At 41.2% G+C, this 25,000-nt stretch overlaps 2 protein-coding genes across 3 annotated transcripts in view; one reads left to right on the top strand and one right to left on the bottom strand.

Moving 5' to 3' along the window:
• LOC109921688 (polypeptide N-acetylgalactosaminyltransferase 11-like) overlaps positions 1-25,000 on the bottom strand; it is a 90,713-nt gene that overhangs the window by 51,669 nt on the left and 14,044 nt on the right. The window lies entirely within an intron of this gene.
• LOC109924610 (polypeptide N-acetylgalactosaminyltransferase 11-like) overlaps positions 942-25,000 on the top strand; it is a 26,766-nt gene continuing 2,707 nt past the window's right edge. The window contains exons 1-5 of the mRNA XM_048610514.1: positions 942-1,035; positions 6,360-6,712; positions 18,482-18,605; positions 23,405-23,571; positions 24,072-24,197. Coding sequence (XP_048466471.1) covers positions 6,430-6,712; positions 18,482-18,605; positions 23,405-23,571; positions 24,072-24,197 — 700 coding nt within the window. The 5' untranslated portion in view covers positions 942-1,035; positions 6,360-6,429. The remainder of the gene's footprint in view (positions 1,036-6,359; positions 6,713-18,481; positions 18,606-23,404; positions 23,572-24,071; positions 24,198-25,000) is intronic.

Genomic DNA, 25,000 nt, shown 5'->3' with positions numbered 1-25,000 from the left:
TACTGCTGATCAATGAAGATAAACTCAGCTTTGTTAGGCAGATCTCTATGGTGCAGCAGTGTAGTTAAAAAAACTTACAAAATAACAATGGCATTTGAAGGTGTCAAAACATTTTACAATTGTCATGTAGTGTGTGCTCAACCCTTCTGTAGGCTTTCCAACTTCCTTATAAAATCATACTTTTAATAGTCCGCTTCCAAAATCCTGCACCACCATTTGAAAATGTTTAAAGTCCTCCCTTAAAGTGGGAAACCAGCCTTCAATAGGGTGGCTGTACATTTTAGACACCAGATAATTCCTGAATCACACAGAAGCTAAAATGATGCAGGGTCAGGAATGTGGAGGAAAATCAGTTTTCCTAAAACAAAATAAAAGTTATCTAAAAACAGAAATTGTTGGAAAAGCTCAGCAGGTTTCGCAGTATCTATGCAGAGAAATTAGAGTTAACGTTTTGAGTCCAGTGACCCTTCCTCAGAACCCACTGAACCCATAACGTTAACTCTGATTTCTCTCTGTAGATGCTGCCAGACTTGCTGAGCTAATCCAGCAATTTGTTTTTGTTTCTGATTTCCAGTATCCACAATTCTTTCTATAAAAGTCTTAACTGTTTGTGCACTGAAATGCATCTTGTATCTTTCACACCTGAATAATCACTGATTTGATTAACCTATTTTTCTAATCAACCTGTTCAGAGATGTCATTACACACCTCTGGAACAGGTGAGACTTGAACCCAGGCCTCCTGGCCCAGGGATAGGGATGCTACCACTATGCCACAAGAGGGCACTGATTTGATTAAATAAACCATTACTAATTCCAAACAGTTGTTGGGCAATTTGTTTCCAGGCAGAGCACAGTTGGCAATCACATTACTTCAATTAACCTCAATCATTATGCATTGCTTTAATAACTTCACATTTAACTGATAATGATGAGGAACAGGAACTGTCAGGATAATAAATATAAAATGAAATGTTAACAAGAATTTACATCTGTCTTTAGCTTGCAGAATTTTAGGCAGCTTCACTAAGAAAAGGTATGTATGAATGACTTAAGTGAAAAGAGAATTTTCTCCATAACAACCAAGAAGTCTGAGTTGAGATTTAACAGAGGTGTTCCATATTCTGATGAGTTTTGATAGAATATGTAGAAAACTGTTCCATTTGGAGGACCAATGACCACAGGACACATGATTAAGATAATTAGAAGAGAAACCTGGAGGGAGTTGAATAGAATTTGTTTAATGCAGCAAGTTTTGATTAGAACTGTTATTTTATTTGTTCATGAGATGTGGACTTTGTTGGCTGGGCCAGCATTTATCGGCCATCCATAGTTGACTTTGAGTAGTGAACTGCTTTCTTGAACCTCTGCAGTCCATTTTCTATAAGTATACACATAGTGTTGTTGGGAACATAAGAAAATTTGAAAAGGAGTAGGCTGTTCAGCCCCTTGAGCCTGTTCTGCCATTCAATGAGATCCTAGATCAAACCAACAATCTGTCTGGACCTCCCACATAGGTGTGACGGTCAAGAAGGCAGAACAATTCCTTCTGTTCCTCAGGTGTCTTAGGAAATTTGGCATGTCCATAAAAACCATCACCACCTTTTACAGATGCATCATAGAAAGTATTCTATCTGAGCGCATAATGACCTGGTAGGGTAACTGCTCTGCCCAGGACCGTGAGAAACTACAGAAGTTGGTGTGCACAGCCTAGACCATCACGGAAGCCAACCTTCCATCCATGGACTTCATTTACACTTCTCGTTGCTGCGGAGAGGCTGTCAACATAATCAAATACCCCTCCCACCCCAGTAATGCTCTCTTCCAACCTCTTGCATCAGGCAGCAGATACAGAAGCTTGAACACACACCAACAAGTTCAAAAAAAGCTTCTTCCCTGCTGTTATTAGACTGCTGAATGGACCTCTCTAACTTCAAATGTTGATCTTGCTTTGTGCGCCTCCTGTGCAGCTGTTACCTCATTTGCCTTGCTCTGTCTAAGCACCCTATGACGTGTATGTCCTTGTTTACTCTGATCTACCTGTACTCCTCGCAAAACAAAACTTTTCATTGTACTTAGGTACATGTGACTACAATAAATCAAATCAAAATCAGATATCTTACAAGATGATCTTGCAGATATTGGTGTCTCTGTGTAAATGTTGACCTTGGCCTTGTAGATGGTAACGGCTATTGGTTTAGAAGGCACTGCTGAATGAGCCTAGATGAATTTCTGCAGTATATCTTATTCATTGTACACACTGCTGTTAGTTTTTGTCATTAGTTGAGGGAATTAGTGTTTATGGATGTGGTGGCAGTCACTTGGCTGCTTTGTCCTGAAAGGTGTCAAGCTCATTGAGTGTGGTTGGAGCTGCACTCATCTCGGCAAGTGGGGAGTATTACATCATAATTCTGAGTTGTGCCTTATAGAAGGTGGACATGCTTTGAAGGATCAAGAGGTGAGGGTTACCTACCACAGAATTCCGAATCCATGACCTGCTCTTGTAGCTACAGTATTTATATGACCAGTCCGATTTAGTTTCTGGTCATGAATGGTAACTCCCAGAATGTTGATAGTGGGGAAATTCAATGTTGTAATGGCATTGAATGTCAAGGGAAAATGGTTGGATTCTGTCTTGCTGGATTTGGTCACTGCTTGACATTTATGTGGTGAATATGTTACTTGCTACTTATTGACCCAAGCCTGAATTTCTCAGATTTTGCTACATTTGGATATAATCCACTTCAGTCTTTGAGGAGTCACAGATGATGCTAAACATTGTGCAATCATCAGCAATCATTCGCAAGCAGACTAATTTATTTTCCAATTTCTACAAAACACAGAAGTGGAGTATGTTTTCAAAGTCTTAATGCCACATCTTGGGTCATTACAAATGAAACCATCCAATAAGTGATCTTATAGACAGATTTGTTCCGATTAAAAATGCATTTAAGATTGATAGTAGGGAACTCTTTACTCAAGAAGTGATGAACACAGCATCCGGTCTCCCAGACAAAGTAGTGAAAATCCTGGAGTCATGCAAAAACCATTGAAACCTACCATGAGGGTAACTGAAGGGTCCGCGGTTAGCCAAGTTGTTCTGTCAGTCATAATTATCTTGCAGATGTCGTTAGTGTTGCATTGGTCACAGTGGCCAAGAGCAATATAGTAAAAAAGTGAAAAAGTACTGAAGAAAGCCATCAGGTCTGGCAGCATCTGCATAGAGAGAAAAAGAGTTAATGTTTCAAGTCCAATATGATTTTTTTTGGTTCTAAAGGAATTCTGTTTTTCTTACTCTACAGGTTTTCCATGGTACAATTTTCTGTTTTCTTTTCAAATCTCTAGCATCCGCAGTGTTTTTTTGATGGCTCTTGTTCAGTCAGTTTACATGTATGTTTTTACCATTAACAATATCATACAAACACTGTTTACTTACTACACATAAGGCTGCAGGAATGGGGTGTCATTGAAATTATGATATGGATGTCGAAACTGAGATTTTGCAGTTGATAAGAATAAAACCAACAAAATTGAATTCCTTTTGTGCTTCTTGCTGGCACAAAATGTTTATGTTACACAGTAGATAGATACTAAGTACTAAAGAAAGGGAAAATGAAGAGAGTTATGATGGATCATCAAAGACCAGTCAAAGAAAATGGTCTTGAGGATGTGTTGGAAGGAATTGGGCTGGGATTTCAGTGGCCAGGTATACAAGAACTGAATAAATAGTCACCCACAATAGAGTTGAAAGGATGAGTTACATGTAGCCCGAAGACACTTACCATAGAAGTTACAGGACAGGGAAGGCAGTGCAATGGTGAATTTGTCACTAATGAGTAACATAGGAACCCCGGCAAATGCTCTAGGACTTGGATTTAAATCTCACTAGGGCAGGTGGTAAAATTTACATTAAATTAATAAATCAAGAATTAAAAGGTAGTCTAATGGTGATCTTGAAACCATTGATAATTGTTGCAAAATACCGTCTGGTTCAATAAAGTCTTTTATGGAAGGAAAATCTGCCGTCCTTACCTGATCTGACCGACATGTGACTCAAGATCCACAGAAATAATGTTGATTCCTACATGCTCTGAAGGGAAAAAAAAGTAAAATTGAGTATTGGAGTTGGGATGTTATGTTACAGTTGTATAAATCGTTGGTGAGGCCGCACTTGGAGTATTGTGTACGGTTTTGGTCACTTTGTTACAGGAAAGCATAGTTAAACTGGAAAGTGTGCAAAGAAGATAAACGAGGATGTTGCCAGGACTAGTAGGCCTGAGTTATAGGGAGAGGTTGGCCAGGATAGGAGTTTATTCCTTGGAACGTAGAAGAATGAGGGGTAACCTTATTGAGGTGTATTAAATCGTGAGGGGCATAGATAGGATGAATGCATATAGTCTTTTTCCCAGGGATGGGGAATTGAAAACTAGAGGGCATAGGTTTAAGGTGAGAGGGGAAAGATTTAACAAGGACCTGAGGAGCAACTTATTCATGCTGAGAGTGGTGCATGTATGGAATGGGCTGCCAGAGAAAGTGGTTGAGGCAGGTATAATAGCAACGTTTAAAAAACATTTGGATAGATATATGGATGTGAAAGGTTTTGACGGATATGGACCAAATACGGGCAGTTGGAACCAGCTGAGTGGGCACCATAGTCAGCATGGACCATTTTGGGCCAAAGGACCTGTTTCCGTGCTGTATTACTCTGTGACTCAATGGCCACTGTTGAAAGAGTAGACTGTGTTCTGTCCTACCAGCAAGTCAGACCCACAAGGGTTGTGGAGGCAGGAAGAATTTGACTGCAGCATTCCTCTAAATTAAGTACAGAACCCATAAATTCTTAGGGCAATAGGTCAAACGTGGACATGGATGTCTCCTGTTGACTTAACCCCCTCATTCGCCCACAGCAAGGAAGTATAATGCAGCACTCCTGTCCTGGATGATGTCGTAGAGTCAATGTAATCAGCACGGAACAAAAACAGAATTTGCTGGAAAAGCTCAGCTGGCCTGGCAGCATCTGTGAAGAAAAAAATCAGAGTTAACGTTTCAGGTCCAGTGACCCTTCCTCGGAACCGGACCGAAACGTTAACTCTGATTTTTTCTTCATAGATGCTGCCAGACCTGCTGAGCTTTTCCAGCAACTTCTGTTTTTGTTCGTGATTTACAGCATCTGCAGTTCTATCGGTTTTCACTCAGTGCGGAAACTGGTCTGGTTATGCAGAACTTATACAACACAGTTGTCAGACCTCAGCTGGAGTATTGTGTACAGTCCTGGGTGTCACTCTAATGGAAGAATGTGAACGCAGAAGAGAATTACAAAAAATGGTTTTAGGGATGAGAAACTTCAGTTATGAGGATAAATTGGAGATGTTGGGTCTGTTCTCCTAGGAGACAAGAAGTCAAAGAAGATTTCTAATAGAAGTTTTCAAAGTCCTGAGATGTCTGCACAAAGTAGATAGGAAGGAACTATTATTGCTCGTAGAAATATCAAGAGCAAGAGGATTTGATTTAAAGTGAATTGCAAAGGTGATGCGAGAAAGAATATTTTTATACAAAAAATAGTTCAGGTTGAAAATACACTGCGTGGTATGTCTAGATAAGGCAGGTTCAATCGAGGCATTCAAGAGGCCATTAAATGATTATTTGAACAGAACAATGTACAATGGTATGAGGAAAAGGCAGAATGGTATTCAGTCATAATGCTTGTTGGAGAGCTGGTGCAGGCACAATGGACCAATTGCCGTCCTTTTGTAATGTAGCACTTCTGTGATTTTGAGTGGGATGGTCACGTGTCACTGCCTGATTTTCCTGCTCTTTCCACTTAACTTAGGGCTGTGTACTGCAGAAAATTCTGGACCAGTGTGCCATTTTATAGCAGCCTGAATAAACAACTTTTTACTGAAAATCTGCTGTTAATAATTAATTGTGCATTAATCCCCTGCTGAATGAACTTTGTTCGGTAACCATCTCGATACACGAATGGAATATTTTGCTTTGACTGAGCTCTATACTCTCAGAAATAAAGGTTAGGTTATTGCAGTGAGATAAGTTTGTAAGCATGGCTTTTGGTTTTCACAGTTTTTCTCAGTATAAATGTATTCAAATTTCTTCAACCAGACCCCTCCCCACATGACCTGTTTTCTTTCTTTAGTGTCAATTTATGAAATTGTACGATATAAATGCAAGTTGTAAAAGCTGTTCTTTTTAAATGAGTTGCCACCTTTATGACAATATTGACAGAGCTAGTTTTTGCGTTAATTTTGGGAAGACACTGTTTATGTAATGCTGAATAGTTTGTCCTAAAATAATGTCACCACAGTCGGTTTTTGGGGAATGACTTGTAGTTCTCTTTTCCCTCAGGCAAATCAGCTTGACTTTGTGTATTGGTTCAGAGGATTGAAAATGGGCCTGTAACGATGTTTGGGATACCATGAGCAGTGTCACACTACGCTATTTCTGCTATGGGTGCCTCTTCGCATCAGTGACCTGGACCCTATTCCTGTTCATCTACTTCAACTTGAACAATGAAGGCTACACTTTTGGCAATGTGCCCTTTGAGGGGAGCCAGCAGGCGCAGTGGAAATTCCAGCCACGAGTTACTAAAGGCCCCGTACGACTGCTTGAATCTCGGCACCATGGTAATATAGACAATCAGAATATGAAACAAATGCCAAGCGATTCAGAGAGAAAATTGTCACTGTCTTCAGAACTAGGTGAGTCACCTGTTACAAATCAGCTAGAGGTCAATAATCTGGCATTTAGTTTATGAGCTCTTCTAAAATGAAAATTATTTATTTATGAAATGCGTTTAAGTACAAACCATAACAAGGCCTTCTTGGCCATCACCAACAAAGCACAAGTTTTTCAGGGAAAATCTTCCTGCAGACTCAAGATGATTAAAACTACTTCCCCTCAACACTCAAAACTTTACCATTCTGGCAGTTTCACTTCCCTTTCTGATCCGCCTTACTGCTGAGCCTCATCCCAAGGCTAAACTGAGGTTTGTCTTACACCCTGAAAGTGATTTTTCTCAAGCCTTGAGCTGTCATGCCTCCAACTAACCTCAGAGAAGGGGCCTGGTTTTACTTCATGGCCTTGTGCTCCTAGTTAGGGTGGCACTGCTTCCTGCACACCCATGACTCTAACCTCAACATGATGTCTGACAGTCCAAAACATTCTGAGGGAATGCTGGACACTCAGAGATACTATTGTTCAGATGAGACGTTAACTTAAGACCCTGGTTTCTTTCCTATGTGGACATAACAGATCCCACGACTTTATTTGAAGAACAGCAGGGAATTATCTCTAATATCCCTGAATCAACATCACAAAATGTATTACGTAGTCATCATGCCATTGCTGTTTGTGGAAACTTGCTGTGTACAGATTGTCTGTCGCATTTCCTACATTACAACAGTGACTACAATCAAAAAGTCCTCCATTGGTTGTAAAATGCTTTGAAACATCTGGTAGTTCTGAATGGTGTTTTATAAATCAGATAAAATTGGATATAAGTTGAATGGTTTACAGGCCAATTTGAGTGTACTTCGCCTGTAGGTCTCTAAGGTTCTTGAGTAGATTTATAGCTCGGGTTGTGGATGCTATGGTTGGTTCGCTCACCAAGCTGGTTCATTAATTCGCAGACGTTCCATTACCCTGCTGGGTAATATCATCAGTGCAGCCTCCGATGAAGCACTGTTGTGTTTTCCTGCCTGGTATTTAAACTCTCAGGTCCGTTAGAGTTGATTGCCTCATTTCCGGTTTTTCTTCTCAGTGGAGTATGTATAGGGTCTAGCTCTATGTTTTGTTGATGACCTTCTTGGTGGAGAACCAGGCCTCTAGGAATTCCCATGCTTGTCTCTGTTTGGCCTGTCCTAGGATCCTGGTGTTGTCCCAATTGAACTGGTGGTTCTCTTTATCCGTGTGAATGGAGATGAGTGAGTATTAGTCGTGTCTTTTTGTTGCTAGTTGGTGTTCATGTACTCTTGTGGCCAATTTTCTTCCTGTCTGTCCAATGTAATATTTGTTGCAGTCCTTGCGTGGAATTTTGTATATTATGTTGGTTCTGCCCACAGTGGGTAAGGGGTCTTTGGTTTGGCATAGGGTTGACGTGGGTTTGTGTGCTATTCTGATGCCTAAGGGTCGTAGGAGACTTGTGGTCAGTTCGGATATGTTCTTGATGTACTGTTGCGTGATTAGTGTGTTAGGGCATGCAGTATCTTCCTGTTGTTGTTCATATGATAGGCATCATCACATCCAGTTGTTCGGGTATCCGTTGTCCTTAAACACTTGGTGGAGGTACTCTTCTTCTTTTTGGCGTAGTTCTGGGTTGCTACAGTGTGTTGTCACTCGTTTAAACAGTGTTTTCAAGCAATTTCGTTTGTGGGTGTTGGGGTGGTTACTGTTGAAATTCAGTACTTGGTCAGAGTGTGTGGCTTTTCTGTGTACCTTTGTCAGGAATTCCCCGTTGGCCCTGCATTCTACCATGGCATCCAGGAATGGGAGCTGTTTGTTCTTTTCCTCTTCCCTGGTGAAATTGATGCCGGTGAGAGTGCTGTTTATTAGTTGACGTATCTCCTCTAGTTTGGTCTGTTTGATGATGACAAAAGTGTCATCCACATATCGGATCCATAGTTTGGGTTGGATTTGCAGAAGGGCCATGCTTTTGAGTCTCTGCATCACCGCTTCTGCTATTAGTCCGGAAACCACTTCAACTCCCCCTCCCACTCTTTGGATGACATGTCCATCCTGGGCCTCCTCCAGTGCCACAATGATGCCACCCGAAGGTTGCAGGAACAGCACCTCATATTTCACTTGGGAACCCTGCAGCCCAATGGTATCAATATGGACATCATACTACATACTACATACCCAACTCCCCCTCCCACTCCTTGTCCATCTTCCCTTGACTGACCAACCCCCACCCTAACTCCCCACCTACGCTCACCTTTACTGGCTCCATCCCTGCCTCCTTGACCTGTCCGTCTCCTCTCCACCTATCTGCTCTTTTATCCATCTTCCATCTGCCTCCCCCTCTCTCTCTATTTATTTCAGAATCCCCTTCCCCCCCCAATTTCTGAAGAAGGGTCCAGACCTGAAACATCAGCTTTCTTGCTCCTCTGATGCTGCTTGGTCTGCTGTGTTCATCCAGCTCTACACCTTGTTATATCAGAGGATGAATGGATATTTTTGGGTTGTGATGGAGTTCCCTGCGCTTGTTTTTGAGACCCTTGCTTTTCTTGATATAAATGGTAATGGTCTGGATATTGGTAAAGGAGGGACTGTTTTCAAGATTATTGCTGATGCAAAACCTATTAACATTGTACACCATGAGGAGGATGACATAAAATGACAGATAAATCGGTTGAGTGGGTTACTGATTTGGACAAGTGTGAGGTAATGCATGTTGGTAGAAGGAACATTAGGGATGTGTATAAAATAAGCTCTAATGGATGTGTATGAGTAGGGAGACCTGGATGTGTGTATATATAGCTCATTAAATGTGATAGGACATATAGTGTGAGCATTTGATAAAGTACATAGCTTTCCAGGCTTTAATAGTTGGGTCACAAGAGTACATGAGCAAGGAGGTTATGCTTAAAATGTATAAGCCACTAGACCTCAGTTGAAGTGTTGTGAACGGTTGAGTTGGAGTGTTGTGAACAGTTCAGGGTGCCATACATTATTAAGGATGCGAATGCATTGGAGAGAGTAGAGGTGAGGTATATGAAATTGGTTCCAGGGATGAAAACATTCTATTGTGAAAGTTGATTAGAGAAGTTGGGACTGGTTTTCTTGGAAATGAGAAGGGTAAGAGGAGATTTGGTAGAAGTTTTCTAAATCATGAAGGGACTGAGAAGTGTAGACAGAAAGAAACTGTTCCTTCACGATCCTGATCAAGCACAAGAGGGCAGAGATATAAGGTAATTTGGGCAATGTGAGAACAAGCTTTTTCACACAATGAGTAGTTATGATCTAGAGTGCACCGCCCGTGGTGGAAGCACATTCAATGGAAGCATTCAACAGGGCATGAGGCGATTATTTGAATAGCAAGGGTCTTTTCCCTCGAGTGGGGGAGTTCAAAATGGAGGGGGGGCATATTTTTTAAGGTGAGAGGAGAAAGTTTTAAAAACAATATGAGGGGCAGCTCTTTTACACAGACAATAGTTCGTGTGTGGAATGAACTGCCAGAGGAAGTGGTGGATGAGGGTACTGTTAGAACATGTAAAAGACATTTTGATACGTTCATGAAATGGAAAGGTTTGGAGAGATAGGGGCCAAGTGCAGGTGAGTGGGACTAGCTTAGTTTGGGAACATGGTCGGCATGGACTAGTTGCACTGAAGGATCTATTTCCATGCTACATGACTCTATGATTCAATTCAGGGCTGTAGGGAAAAGGCAAAAAAATTGCACCAAATTCTAATACTCATTTGATAGAGCTGAACATAAGAAATAGGAACAGGAGTGGGTCATTTGGCTCTTCAAGCCTGCTCCACCATTAGATAGGATCACGGCTGCTCTGACACTCCTCATGTCCACTCTCTTGAGCTTTCTCCATTACATACGATTCCCCTACCAATTAAGAATCTATCTATCTCAGCCTTAAATTGGGGTAGTAACGACCGAGTGGTATTATCACTGAACTAGAGGTCCAGATAATGTTCTGGGGATCCCAGTTCAAATCCCGCCACAGCAGATGATGGAATATGAATTCAATAAAAAAAATCTGAAATTAAGAGTCTAGTGATGACCATGAAACCATAGTCGATTGTCAGAAAAAATGATCTGGTTCAATAATGTCCTTCAGGGAATGAAACAGCCATCTTTAGCTGGTCTGGCATACATGTGAGTCCAGATCTACTGCAGTATGGTTTGACTTCCAATTGGCCTGTGGACAATTAGGGATGAGTAATAAATGCTGGCCTAGCCAGTGCTTCATCCATGAATGAAAAAAAAATACACAAGATCTCTGCCGTCACAGCTCTCTGTGGCAAGGAGTTCCAAAGACACTCACCCCTTTGAGAGAAATTCCCCCTCATCTCAGTCTTAAATTGGCATCCTTAATTCTGAAACTATGACTTTTGGTCCTAGATTGTCCCTTGAGGGGAAACATCCTCTCAGTATTTACCCTATAAAACCCCTTAAGAATCCTATCTGCTACTAGTAACCAAGAGGACAGCCTCAGAGTGACAAAATAACTCTTTAGAACTGAGATCAGGAGGAATTTCTTCCGCCAGAGGTTGGTTGATCTGTACAACTCATTGCCACAGAAGTCTGTGGAGGCTGAGTCATTGAGTGTAGTTAAGACAGAAATAGATTGGTTCTTGATTAGTAAGGGAATCAAGGGTTACGGAGAGAAGGCAGGAGAAACATATCAACCAAGATCAAATGGTGGATCATACTCAATGGGCTGAATAGCCTAAATCTGCTCCTATATCTTATGGTCTTTATGAGATCACTTCTTATACTTCTAAATTCCAATGAGCAGTGCCACAACCTGTTAAACCTTTGCTGATAAGACAATCCCTCCAAATCGGGATCATCTCTGAACTTATTTTTTCTTTATTCATTCATGGGCTGAGGGTGTCGCTGGCTAGGCAGCATTCATTGTCCATTCCTAATTGCCCAGAGGGCAGTTAAGAGTCAACCACATTGCTGTGGTTCTAGAGTCACATGAAGGCCAGACCAGGTAAGGATGGCAGTTTCCTTCCCTAAAGGACATTAGTGAACCAGATGAGTTTTTCCAACAATCGACAATGGATTCATGGTCATCATTAGACTCTTAGTTTCAGATATTTATTGAATTCAAATTCCACCATCTGCCATGGCGGGATTCAAACCCGGGTCCCCAGAACATTATCTGTCTCTGGATTAACAGTCCAGCGATAATACCATTAGGCCATTACCTCCAATGAAATGAAAATAAGGGGACAAAAACTGCTCACATGACTCCACATGTGGTCTCACCAGCATCTTGTACAGTTACAATAAGACTTACCTATTCTTATACTCCAAAAACACATCCCACCCTCGCTTGAAATAAGGGCCATATTCCATTAGCCTTCCCAATTACCTGCATGTTCGCTTTCTGTGTTTCATGCACAGTTACCCCCAATTCCCTTTGTATTGGAGCTTTCTGCAGTTTTTCTCCATTTAAATAATACTATGTTCTTTTGTTCTCCCTTCTAAAATGAACAACTTCACATTTTCCACATTATAGTCCATTTGCCACCTTTTTGCCCAGTTACTTAACCTATCAATATTTCTCTGAATACTGTTCACATCCCTCTTGCATCTTGCCTTCCCACCTATTTTTGTGCCGTCTGCAAATATGGTTGCAGTATATTTGCTCCCTCAGAACTAATGACCCGAAATGTTAACTCTGATTTTTTTCTTCACAGATGCTGCCAGACCTGCTGAGCTTTTCCAGAAACTTCTGTTTTTGTTCCTGATTTACGGCATCCACAGTTCTTTTGGTTTTTCTTTGTCTTTATTCTCATTTTAGTCCTCCTTTGCTAGCTTCTGAATTTATCCTAGTCTTCCTGGCTATCACATGTCTCTTTACATGCTTTTTTTTTTCAAATACTCTCCTTAACTTTTAGCCATAGTTGTTTTATCCCTTTCTTAGAATCTTTTCTACTTACTGGGATGTGCTTTTGCTGAGAGTTATGAATTATCTCCTTAAATGTCAGCCACTGCTTGCTTACTGTCATTCCTGCTCATCTACCCAGTTCACATTAGCTAACTCTATCCTCATTTCAGTGTAATTAGCTTTATTTAAGTTAAACATCGTTATTTCAGAATCAAGCTATTCACACTCAAGCTTAATATTACGTTCTATAATGTTATGATCACCATTTACTCAGGGATCTTTTACTCAGATCATTACTTAACCTACTCATTACCCATTACCAGATCCACAATATGCTACTCCCTGGTTGGCTTCATGACATATTGTTCAAGGAAACTATATCTAATGCACTCTATGGATTTGTCGTTGGAGCTGCCCTTTTCAATTTGATTAACATGAAAATTAAAATCACCCATAATCATTGCTGTATTCCCTTTACATGATCCAATTATTTGTTAATTTATAGCCTTTCTTACAGAGTGGCGACTGTTTGGGAGCCTGTACAGTACTCCTACCTATCTCTTCTTTGTAGAGCACCGGCGCTCAGTTCACGACAAACGACAACACCTTCCAGTCGCGAACCACTTCAACTCCCCCTCCCACTCCCTGGACGACATGTCCATCCTGGGCCTCCTTCAGTGTCACAATGACGCCACCTGAAAACTGGAGGAGCAGCACCTCATATTCCACCTTGGGAGCCTACAACCCAATGGTCTCAATGTGGACTTTACTAGCTTCAACATCTCCCCACCCCCGACCTCATCCCATGACCAACCCTCCCTCTCATCCCCGCCTCCTTGACCTGTCCATCTTCTCTCCCACCTATCGGCTCCACCCACCTCACTGACCAACCCCCATCATTGCCTACCTGCACTCACCTATCACCACCTCACCTACCTTCACCAGCCCCACCCCTCCTCTCTCTATTTATTTCGGAGCCCCCTACCCCTCCCCCATTTCTGAAGAAGGGTCTCGACCCGAAACATCAGCTTTCCTGTTCCTCTGATGCTGCCTGCCCTGCTGTGTTCCTCCAGCTCCACACCGTGTTATCTCAGACTCCAGCATCGGCAGTTGTTACTATCTCTTTCCTTTGCTGTTTTTACATGTGCCCATATGGACTGTACGTCATTCAAGCCTAAATCGCATCTCACAATTATCCTTATTTAGTCTGTTACTAAGAATATTTTCCATCCCTTCTGTCTTTCTGAAAGGTCAGATATCCCTGAATGTTATGTTCTGAGTTTTGATCTCCTTGTAACCATGCTTTCGTGGTGTCTATGAGATCATATCCATTTACTTCGATTTGCACCATCAGTTCTCCTACTTTACTCCAAAAGCTTTATGCATTGAGGTGCAAAGCCTTTAAGTTTGTTGTATTATCCAATTTCCTGACACTTTTATGTTTCCTTGGTGCAATATGACATTCAGACATTCTGTCACTTCCTTTTATTTTTCTGGTAACAATCAGTTCCATCCTTAATCTGCAATCCTACCTTCTCCTTTAACCAGGATTCTCTAGTTTTCCATAAACTGAACTCCTAACCTCCATCCCCCACCCCCACCATTTACTTTAAAGCCTTACCTACAGCCCCAGCTTTCCTTCCTTTCCCAGTACTGGTGCAAGTGTCCCATTAATTCAAACCTTTTTCTCCCACACCAGTCTTTGAGCCACACTTTAATCTTGTTGACCCTGTACCAATCAGCTCAAGGCACAAGTAGTTCGATGGAACTGAATACACTTACCCCATCCCCACCCGAGCTCAATTTAGTTTAAGGCCCCAGTTATGAAATTTGCCAGGACTCTGGTCACATAAAACCTAAGATAGAGGAGCAGAATTAAGCCATATGACCCATCACGTTTACTCTGCCATTCGATCATGGGTGATATGTTTTTCAACCCCATTCTCCTGCCTTCTCCATGGAAGACTTGATTCCTTTACTAATGAAGAACCTATCTATGTCTTAAATACATTCAATGACTTGGTCTCCACAGTCTTCTGTATTAGCCAACCTCTGGCTGAAAAAATTTCTCCTCACCTTGGTTCTAAAGGGTCATCCCTTCCTTCTGTGGCTATGCTGTTAGATCCCAGTCTCTCCTACTAGTGGAAACATCATCTTCATGTCCAGTCTAATGAGGCCTCTCAGTATTCTGTAAATTTTAATGAGATTCCCCTCATCCTTCTAAACTTCATTGAGCACAGACCCAGAGTTCTCAACAGCTCCTCAAATGACAAGCCTCTCATCCCTGGGATCAATCTTGTAAACCTCCTGTGGACCCCTCCAACACCAGCACATCCTTCCTTAACAATGGGGCATGGAACTGCTCACAATATTCCAAATGCGGTCTGACCAGAACCTTATACAGTCTCAGCAGTACATCTCTGCTCTTGTATTCTAACCCTCTGGAAATGAACACTGACATTCTATTTGCCTTCCTAACTGCCAACTGATTCTGCATGTTAACCTTAAGAGAATCCCGAACCAAGACTCCCAAGTACTGTTGTGCCTCACATTTTCAAAGCCTTTCCCCACTTGTAGAATAGTCAATGCCTCTGTTCTTCCTATGAAGGTGTATAACTTCACACCTTCCCACATTCTATTCCATCTGCCACTTCCTTGCCCACTCTCCTAGCCTGTCTAAATCCTTGAAGCTTAGGATGCTGAAGGATGCCTTGTAGAAGTTTATGAAATCATGAGGGGCATAAATAAGATGAAGGATCTGTTTCCATGCTGTACAGCTCTATGACTCTATTTAAAAGGGACCTCAAGGGCAACTGTTTCACACAGAGGGTGGTTCATATGTGGAATGAACTGCCAGAGGAAGTGGTAAAGGTGGGTACAATTACAACATTTAAAAGATCTTTGGACAGGTCCATGAATGGGAAAGGTTTAGAAGAATATGGTCCAAATGCAGGCAAATGGGACGAGTTGAGTTTAGGAAACCTGGTTGGCATGGATGAAATGGGCCTAAGAGACTGTTTCTGTGCTGGATGACTCTGTAAGGCTTCCCAGTCCTCTAGCTGTCTAATCTTCAGCACATTGTATGCTTATTCTTTTGCTTTTATGCTGTCCTGACTTCCTTTGTTAGCTATGGTTGCCTCGTCCTCCTCTCAGTATGTTCCTTCTTCAGTGGAATGAATTATGGTCACTGCCCCCTCAGGGTTCCTTCACCTTAAGCTTCCTAATCAAATCTGCCTCATACCCATTACTAAATCCAGAATTGCCTGTGCCCTAGTGAGCTTACCGTGCGCTGCTCCAAAAAAAAATCTTGTAGACATTCCACAAATTCCTTTTCTTGCAATCTGCTACCAACCTGATCTTCCCAGTCTGCCTGCACATAGTCCCCTGTGCTTATTGTAGTAGTGCCTTCCTTACATGCTTGTTGTATCTCCTGATGTATTTTCTTCCCAACATCCTGACAACTGGTAGAAGGCCTATACATAACACCAATCAGGGTCTTTTTCCCTTTGCGGTTCCTCAAGTCTACCCACACAGGTTCTGTGTCTTTTGACTCTATGTCACTTCTTGCTATTGATTTAATTTTGTTTCTTACTATCAAGGCAACCCCATCCCCACGCCCATCTGCCTGCCCTTTCAATAGGATGTATATATTTGGATATTTAGTTCCCAGCCCAGATCCTCTTGCAGCCATTTCTCTGTGATAGCCAGAACATTGTACTTGCCTATTTGAATCTGCTCTACAAACTCATTTACATTGTTTCATAAACTGCATTTAAATACAACACTCTCAGTCCTGCGTTGACTTGCACCTTCCCCACCCCCTCACAGTTGTCCCTTTGTTTGCTGTGCCTGAAATCAGATTCCTGACCCTTTTCATACTCTCTGTCCTATTCCTTGTTCTGGAAACTTGAGTAACCTCTGTTGAATGCCCCACCCCTTAAATTTTTCCATAAATTTCCATGCAACTGAACCCACCCCCCTCACTATTTAGATTAAATCCTTATCCGCAGCTCCAGTTACACAATTCGCCAGGACTCTGGTCCCAGCACGATTCATAGAGTCATAATCATAGAATCATTCAGCGCAGAAACAGACCCTTTGGTTCAACCAGTCAAGCCGAACATAATCCCAAACTACACTATTCCCACCTACCTGCTCCTGGCCCATATCCCTCCTAACCTTTCATATTCATGTATCCATCCAAATGTTTTTTAAACGTTGTAATTGTACCCACATCACTTCATCGGGAAGTTCATTCCAAACATGAACCATCCTCTGTGTAAAAAAATTTGCCTAATGCCTTTTTGAAATTGCTTTCCTCTCACTTTAAAAATGTGCCCTCTAGTCTTGAAATTCCCCTTCTTAGGGAAAAGACTACCATCAACAATTCTTCACATTATTTTATAAACTTCTATTGGGTCACCTGTCAAACTCCTATGCTCCAGTGAAAAAAGTCCCAGCTTATCCAGCCTTTCCATATAACACAAATCTTTCATACCCAGCAACATCCTGGTAAATCTGTTCTGAACCCTCTCCAGCTTGATAATATCCTTCTTATAACTGGTTGACCAGCACTGGACACAGTATTCTGGAAGAGGCCTCGCCAGTGTCCTGTACAAGCTCAACATAATGTCCCAACTCCTATACTCTGAAGCCAGTCCCATCATAACAGCTTCCTCCTTCCTCAGTACTGATGCCAATGTCGTATGAATTCAAACCCATGTCTCCCACTCCAATCTTTGAGCAACATGTTTACTTCTTTATTCTTGTGGCCTTGTACCGACTTGTTCGTGGCTCAGGCAATAATCCAGAGGTTATCACCTTTTTAGTTCTTCTTTCTAATTTAGCCCCTAGCTGCTCATATTCCCCAGCAGAACCTCATTCCTCATTCTGCCTTTATTGTTGGAACTTACATGGACCGTGACAAATGGATCTATCCTCTCCCGCTGCAAATTCCTCTGCAGTCCAGATGAGATATCCTGAATCTGGTCACCAGGCAAGCAACACAGTCTTTGAGACTGTCGATTCTGCCCACAGAGAACAGTGTTTATTTTCCTGATTGCAACCACATTCTCTTATCTACCCTCTCCAGAATGGTCATCCTGCCTACAGCCCCCACTCATGTTCATATGTGAACAGGAATCTCAAACCTGTTCTACAATCTCAAGGGCTGACGATCTTGTCACTGCCTCCTGGATTCCGTTATCTGCCTCATTTGTAGTCACACTCTCCTGTTCCTGACCAGTGACTGAATTCAATATGGTTACAGTGAGGGCTGTGACCGTCTCGTGAAACATAGCATTCAGGTAACTCTTCCCCCCTCCCTGATGTGTTTCAGTGTTTTCAGCTTGGACTCCAGCTCATCAGCTCTGAGCTGGAGTTCCTCAAACATGCAACTCTTGCTGTAGGTGTGGTCACTATGAGCTATTGTGGGATCCACCAGTTCCCACATCGTCCACATGCAATACATTGCCTGGCCCTGTATCTCTAATTACATAGTTCTTAACTTGTTTTTTCTTTAAATTTTGTACTGGTCTTTTAGCTTATAATCTGTATAATATTTCTTCTATTTATTTTTGACATGAAAGTAACTTATGAGAGTCAAATTAGTAGCTATTACCAACCATTGAAGTTACAGTTTTCCTCTGATAGCACTTTTTCTTTTGCGCTGAGTTCCTGATCCTGGGCTTCAAGTTATTCTATTAAAAGACTTTACATATTGTGAACCAAAAAAGCAAGCAAAAAGCACCTGTTCTCCATTGCAGTAGACAAAAATAAGTACACCGTTTAGTAGGCTTTCTGAATTTTGAAGTTATTTGCTATAAAACATGCTGATATTAATGTTAAAGTAGCCATAATCTTATTTTAACGTAAGTACTTTTCTTTCAGGTATGATTTTCAATGAAGCAGATCAACAGATTCGAGATGCTGGATACCAGAAACATGCTTTCAATGTGCTTGTCAGTAATCGTTTGGGCTACAGTAGAGATATTCCTGATACCAGAAACCAAAAGCAAGTTCTTAAGTTTAAGTTGTCACCTGATTTAAAGATGCAAATCACATTTATGCTTGCACATAGCAGTGTATATTAATACCAAATTCCAAAGCTGTCGCCATATCATCTTCACTGTTAGGCCTGATCTTAGTCATGTCCTCGTTGCTGGCCCCTTAGAGTCATAGATATGTACAGCATGGTAACAGACCATTTGGTCCAACTTGGCCATGCCAGCTAGATACCCTAAATTAATCTAGCCCCTTTGGCCCATATCCCTCTGAACCCTTTGTATTCATATATCCATCCAGATGTTTTTTAAATGTTGTAATTGTATCAGCCTCCACCACTTCCTCTAGCAGTTCATTCCATATACACATCACCCTGGGCATGAAAAAGTTGCCCCTTAGGTCCCTTTTAAATCTTTTCCCTCTCACCTTAAACCTATTGCCTCTAATTTTGGACTTCGCTATCCTGGGGTAAAGACCTTGGCTATTCGTCCTAACCATGCCTCTCATGATTTTATAAATTTCTTTAAGGTCACCCCTCAGCCTCCGATGCTCCAAGGAAAATAGCCCCAGCCTATTCAGCCTCTCCCTACAGCTCAAACCCTCCAACCTTAGCAACATCCTTGTAAATCTTTTCTGAACCCTTTAAAGTTACACAATATCTTTCCTGTAGGGAGTCCAGAATAGAAAGCATTATTCCAAAAGTGACTGACCAGTGTCCTGTACAGCTGCAACATGACCTCCTAACTCCTACACTCAATGCAGTGACCAATCAAGGCAAATGTACCAAATGCCTCCTTCACCCCCCAGTCTACTTGTGACTCCAATTTCAAGGAACTATGAACCTGCACACCAATGTCTTTGTTCGGCAACACTCCCCAGAAGCTTATCATTAAGTAAATAATTCCTACCCTAAATTGCCCTACCAAAATGTAGCACCTCACATTTAGCTGGACTAAACTCCATCTGCCACTCCTCTGCCTATCTGATCAAGGTTCCGTTGTAGTCTGAGACAAATTTCTTCACTGTCCACTACTCCACCAATTCTGGTGTCATCTGCAAACTTGCTGACCATATCACCTATATTCACATTCAAATCATTTATAGAAATGACGAAAAGCAGAGGATCCAGCACCAACTGTTGCGGCACATCGCTGGTCATAGGCCTCCAGTCCGACAAACAATCCCCCCACCGTCACCCCCTGTCCCCTACCTTTGAGTCAATTTTATATCCAAATGGCTAGTTCTTCCTGAATTCCATGTGATCTAACCTTGCTAACCCAGTCTACCATGCAGAACCTTGTTCACCTTCTTTCTGAAGTCCATATAGACAATGCCCATTGCCCTGCCTTCGTCAATCCTCTTCGTCACAGGGCCCAAATGGCGGGAGAACGCACTTGCAGCTGCCAGCCTCCTATCGCTGGGAGAAGCCAATTCTACCACTTTGCATGTGCTCCCACTGCTGCGCTGGTGCTGCCTACCAACACACCACAGGAAAGAAGAAAAAAAGGCCAAAAGTAAAGGAAAATAAAGCAAACTAAAAGAGCAGAAGCCAAGGTAAAACAAGGAAAGCAGATAGGAGCGGATGGGTCCTGGGCAAGAGCCCGCATGCAGCCCTGTTACGTTGCCACCATCTTGCATCAGATGTTAAAGGATGTGATTGTAGAGATAGTGGAGGCATTGGTCAAAATGTTCTAGAACTCACTGGATTCTGATAATAAGACATCCATGTTCAAGCATCTGTCATTGGAAACATACTAGAATCCACTATTAAGGAAGAAATAGAGTATTTAGATAAGCTTAACACATCAACCAGAGTCTGGATGGTTTTGTATAATGGATATCATGTTTGGCAAATTTTCCCGAGTTCTTTGAGGATATTAAAAGCAGAGTTGATAAAGGGGAAATGGTAGATGTGCTTTTAGATTTACAAAAGGGATTTGATAAACTGGCACATCAAAGGTTATCGCAGAAGATTAAAGCTCACTGTATTCAGGTAATGTACTAGCATGGATTGAAGATTGCTTAACTCACAGAAGACAGGCAGCCTGGATTAATAGCATTTTTTCATCTTGGAAAGATATAACTAGAGGAGTGCCACAAGCATCAGTTATAAGACTTCAATTGCTATCTATGTTAATGAATTGGAGGAAGGGGCACAGTGTAATATGTCCAGATTTGCTTACAGTACAGAAACAGGTGAGGGGCTTGTTGTGATGAGATCATAAAGAATCTACAAGAGGATATAAATAAGTTGAGTCAGTGTGCAAAACCTGGGCAGATGGATGTTAGTGTAGTAAAGTGCAAAGCAGGAAGGAAGTGTAAGGTACTTTGGTAGGAACAATGAAAAATCAGACTACTATTTAAATAGGCAAAGGTTCCAAAAAAGTGCTGCACAAAGCGATTTTGATGTTGTTGTGCATGAAACACAAACAGCATGCAGGTACATCACGTAATTAAGAAGGCCAATGGAATTTTGGCCTTTTGCTAAGGGGTTTGGAGTTTAAAAACAGAAGTCTTGTTATCAGGTGTTGGTGAGGCTGTACCTGGAGAACTGCATATTTTTGATTCCTGTATTTAAAATGATATACTGGCATTGGAGGTACAGCAGACTTTGTTTTAACTGGCACCTTATGAACCGGCACTCTCAATAAACTGGCAAAAATTATATACCTCAAGGACCAGAAGTTTACTGTATTATCGCAGTCTTTGTGAAGTCCGAATAGTCAGTTGACGTTGCGAGTTAGAAGGCTCTCTGCCAGTAAGTTTTATTTAAGGCAAAGTTGCATTATTATTTAAGTAATTTATGCTGTAAATAAAGTATAACAGTGATGTGTATATCCCTTCCATTACATTTCTATTACTTAGTGCGTGTTTGTACATTCATTACGTGGACTTCTTGATCAACCAGAATACTTGATCAACTGATGCATTCCTGGTCCCATAGATGCCTGTTAATAAAAAGTTTGCTGCAATTCAAAAGACTTTCACTAGGCTGGGATGAAGGGGTTGACTTATCAAGAATGGCTTAACAGATTATATCGTTAGGACTAGATGTGATAAATGCAGAAAGAATGTCCCCCAGATCCAGGAATTCCAGAACCAGGAGTCACAGTTTAAGAATAAGGAGTAAGCCATTTAGAACTGAAATAAGGAGAAATTTCTTCACTCAGAGAGTGAATCTTTGGAATTCTATACCACAGAAAGCAGTTGAGACCAAAACATTGAAATATTTTCAAGAAGGAGATAGATATAGTTTTTAAGGCTAAAGGGATCAGAGGGTATGGAGGAGAAAGCCAGAACAGAGTACTATGTTGGATGATCAGCCGTGAACATATTGAGTGGTGGAGCAGACATGAAAGGCAGAATAACTTATGCCTGCTCCTATTTTCTACATTTCTATTCTATTAATCATCAAGTGCCTTCTTCAGTGCCTCAATTGAGTCTGCCTCTAGCGCATTTCTAGGCAGTGCATGCTAGACCATTTGTTGTGTGAAACATGTGCCTACATTTGACTCCAGCAATGTGTTTGACACTTAACTGCCCTCTGGGCAATTGGGGATGGGCAGTATATGCTGAGCTGCCCTGTGACACCCACATTCGTGAATGAATTACAAAGATAGCATAGCGTTCCCAATAAGCAAGGTACTTACCATGTCCAACCCAGCCCGTGCTTGCAAATCTCACAGTAGTGTCCACTATTACATGTAATTCCATGATTGGACAACACATGCTAAATGATCCTGAATGTGCAAAGACATATGCCAGCAACCCAATATAGAACGCTGCCCAGGCCTGCAGAGTTGTGCACTTGCATATACTGGAAGTTACATATATTGGTATTGTTTTGCAAGCCCTTAAAGATTAGGTGCCAGCATTAGTGCATGGTTTTTCACTCATCGAAAGCTTTGGGTGACGCCATTGAGAGGGATGGGAATGGGTTGTGAGTTTTACTGTATGAGTAAGAATTGGATATTGAGGCTGTTTGAATGTGTATGGAAAGGAGATGAAGGAAGTTAGGCATACTTAGCTGTGATGAGATTAGCATTTAAAGGAACTAGGAATTATTATTAACTAAGAGGCATGAATTTTGAGCCTCAAATGAAAGAGAACGAAATGGAGAAGAAGGCAAGCAAAAACACAAAAAGTAAGTTGAAGGTACCAATTGGAAGGAGACATGGGGCAATAAAACTAAAAGCTTAATGAAGATTGATGGCCATGGAAAAAAATACACTGGCAAAATGGAACTGTCGAGACAGCACAGAACTGTGGGAAGGGAATGTGTGGCAAGGGGAGGTAGGACAGAAAGGGGAGACAAACAATTGGAGTACAAAATACAATGTAAATGATGCAAAAAGCATTGGAGGTGTGGTCTGCAACCTCTAACGTCCATCTCTGTCATATGACCCAACATCGCGCGCTGAAAAGAAAAGCTGCAAAGCAAAGACAGATAAAAGGATCCTCAGTGGAGATGACAGATGTAGGTGACCATGGGAGAATGAGACCTAATGCGTTAATACACCATGAGGAACATCATAAGAAAACTCCTAATCTAATTAAGTTTTACAAAGAAAAACATTATCTCTGCCACTAGGAGAAAGAAAAACTACATAATATTTTAAATGTCACATGCATAAGGATATTACTCAACACAAATTACTTATTTGGATGTAAATTACAGCATCCCAATGCAGCATTTGTAAAACAAAATGAACAACAATTAAAACATATTATTCAGACAAGATAATTTTGATTTAGAAATTGATATATTCTTTCTTTTATTTTCAATCCTAGTTTTTTTTTTGTTGTCAGGTGTAAAGAAAAGAACTATCCACTGAATTTACCTTCTGCCAGTGTTGTTATCTGCTTTTATAATGAAGCTTTATCAGCTCTGCTGCGGACAGTACAGAGTGTGTTGAATCGTTCTCCAGTGAACCTGCTGCATGAAATTATACTTGTGGATGACAGTAGTGATTTCAGTGAGTCACCTTAACATTTCTTGAAACATTTCACTTCTTTTCATCCTCCCTTGTGCCTTGGTGGCTTTTGACTTACATATAATGCTGCTTAAACTAAAAACATAAGTGAGCAGATACAATAGGATGGATCTCAAGGCCACCTGGCCAGTGAAAGTAAGCTTGTGAATGTGGCATCCCAAAAACTAACATAACTCCATGTTCTAGTGTTAAGCCAAATCCTGTTAAGCCAAGTGTTGAGTCTGGTGGTAGGCTCCACCTTAAAATGCAACTTGCATATATATGATGTATGTGAATCCTTAATTTTCATTTTATTATCATATCAAGCTCCATCAAACAGTCCAGCCCTCAAAATAAACAGGGCCATCTCACATGAATAATTAAGTGACTAGCTTCTTGATGGTTATCATCTATGCTGGCTTTATCGATTACCATGTAACATTTCAGCTGCAAGCTGTCATCATTTATACTTCTAACTATCCTCTGTTCTCATTTTTTGTCAGTTAATCTAAAAGGTGAGCTGGAGGATTATATACGGAATAGCTTGCCTAGAAAAGTGAAACTTGTTAGAAATGCTGGACGAGAGGGCTTGATACGAGGTAGAATGATTGGAGCATCCCATGCAACAGGTATCGAATTCAACTTCTTGTACTTGAAAATATTTAATTGTACTAATTTATTGCAATCGTTATTAGAAATATTATTTATTGAATTGGAGGTTCTCATCAAGATGTGGGAGAAGATTCAACTTGAGAATCATATCTGTTTTCTCCAATAATCACTCGAATTCTTCCACGGCTTTCACAATCATCTGGAATTTTATCATGGCGTAAATGTTATGATACAAATTGACTAATAAAAGTAAACAAAAGTTTGGACAATCATTTGTATACAACCTTGGCGATTGAGAGGATTCAGATTCAGAAGCTTAGCTTCAAATAGGACAAATATTACAAATATTCTCCTTCAGCCTCAGACAGTTGCTGGGGAGAGGGATGGAGTGAGTAGATAGGGAACTTGAGATTATGGTGAGGACAGAAGACAGTTGTTTCATCTTCCCAATTTTTAATTGGAGGAAATATGTTCTCATCGAAAACCAAAAGCTGGATATGCTGCTTGACAACGGAGAGACTAAAAGGATTGAGAAGTAGTATCAAGGTAGAACTAAATGTCATAAGTGTACATGTGCAATCTGATGTGTTTTCATATTATGCCACCAAAGTTGGCAGCAAGTGAGAGATACGAAGAAGTCAAAGATAGATTCATAGAGAACTCCGGACATAACAGTATGGGAACAAGAAGAGAAGCCGGATCAGGAGATTCTGTGACAAGGATTGAATTGATAAGAATGGTACCAATCAGGTCAGTTTTACTCAGCTGCAAGTGGAGGGTAGGCACTGGAGAAAGATGGTGTGGTTAGCCATGTTAAATA

The sequence above is a fragment of the Rhincodon typus genome, chromosome 2 (assembly GCF_021869965.1).
Source record: "Rhincodon typus isolate 14 chromosome 2, sRhiTyp1.1, whole genome shotgun sequence".
Taxonomy (NCBI): domain Eukaryota; kingdom Metazoa; phylum Chordata; class Chondrichthyes; order Orectolobiformes; family Rhincodontidae; genus Rhincodon; species Rhincodon typus.
Note: the sequence above shows the minus strand (reverse complement) of the source record. Positions and strands in the feature narration are given on the sequence as shown.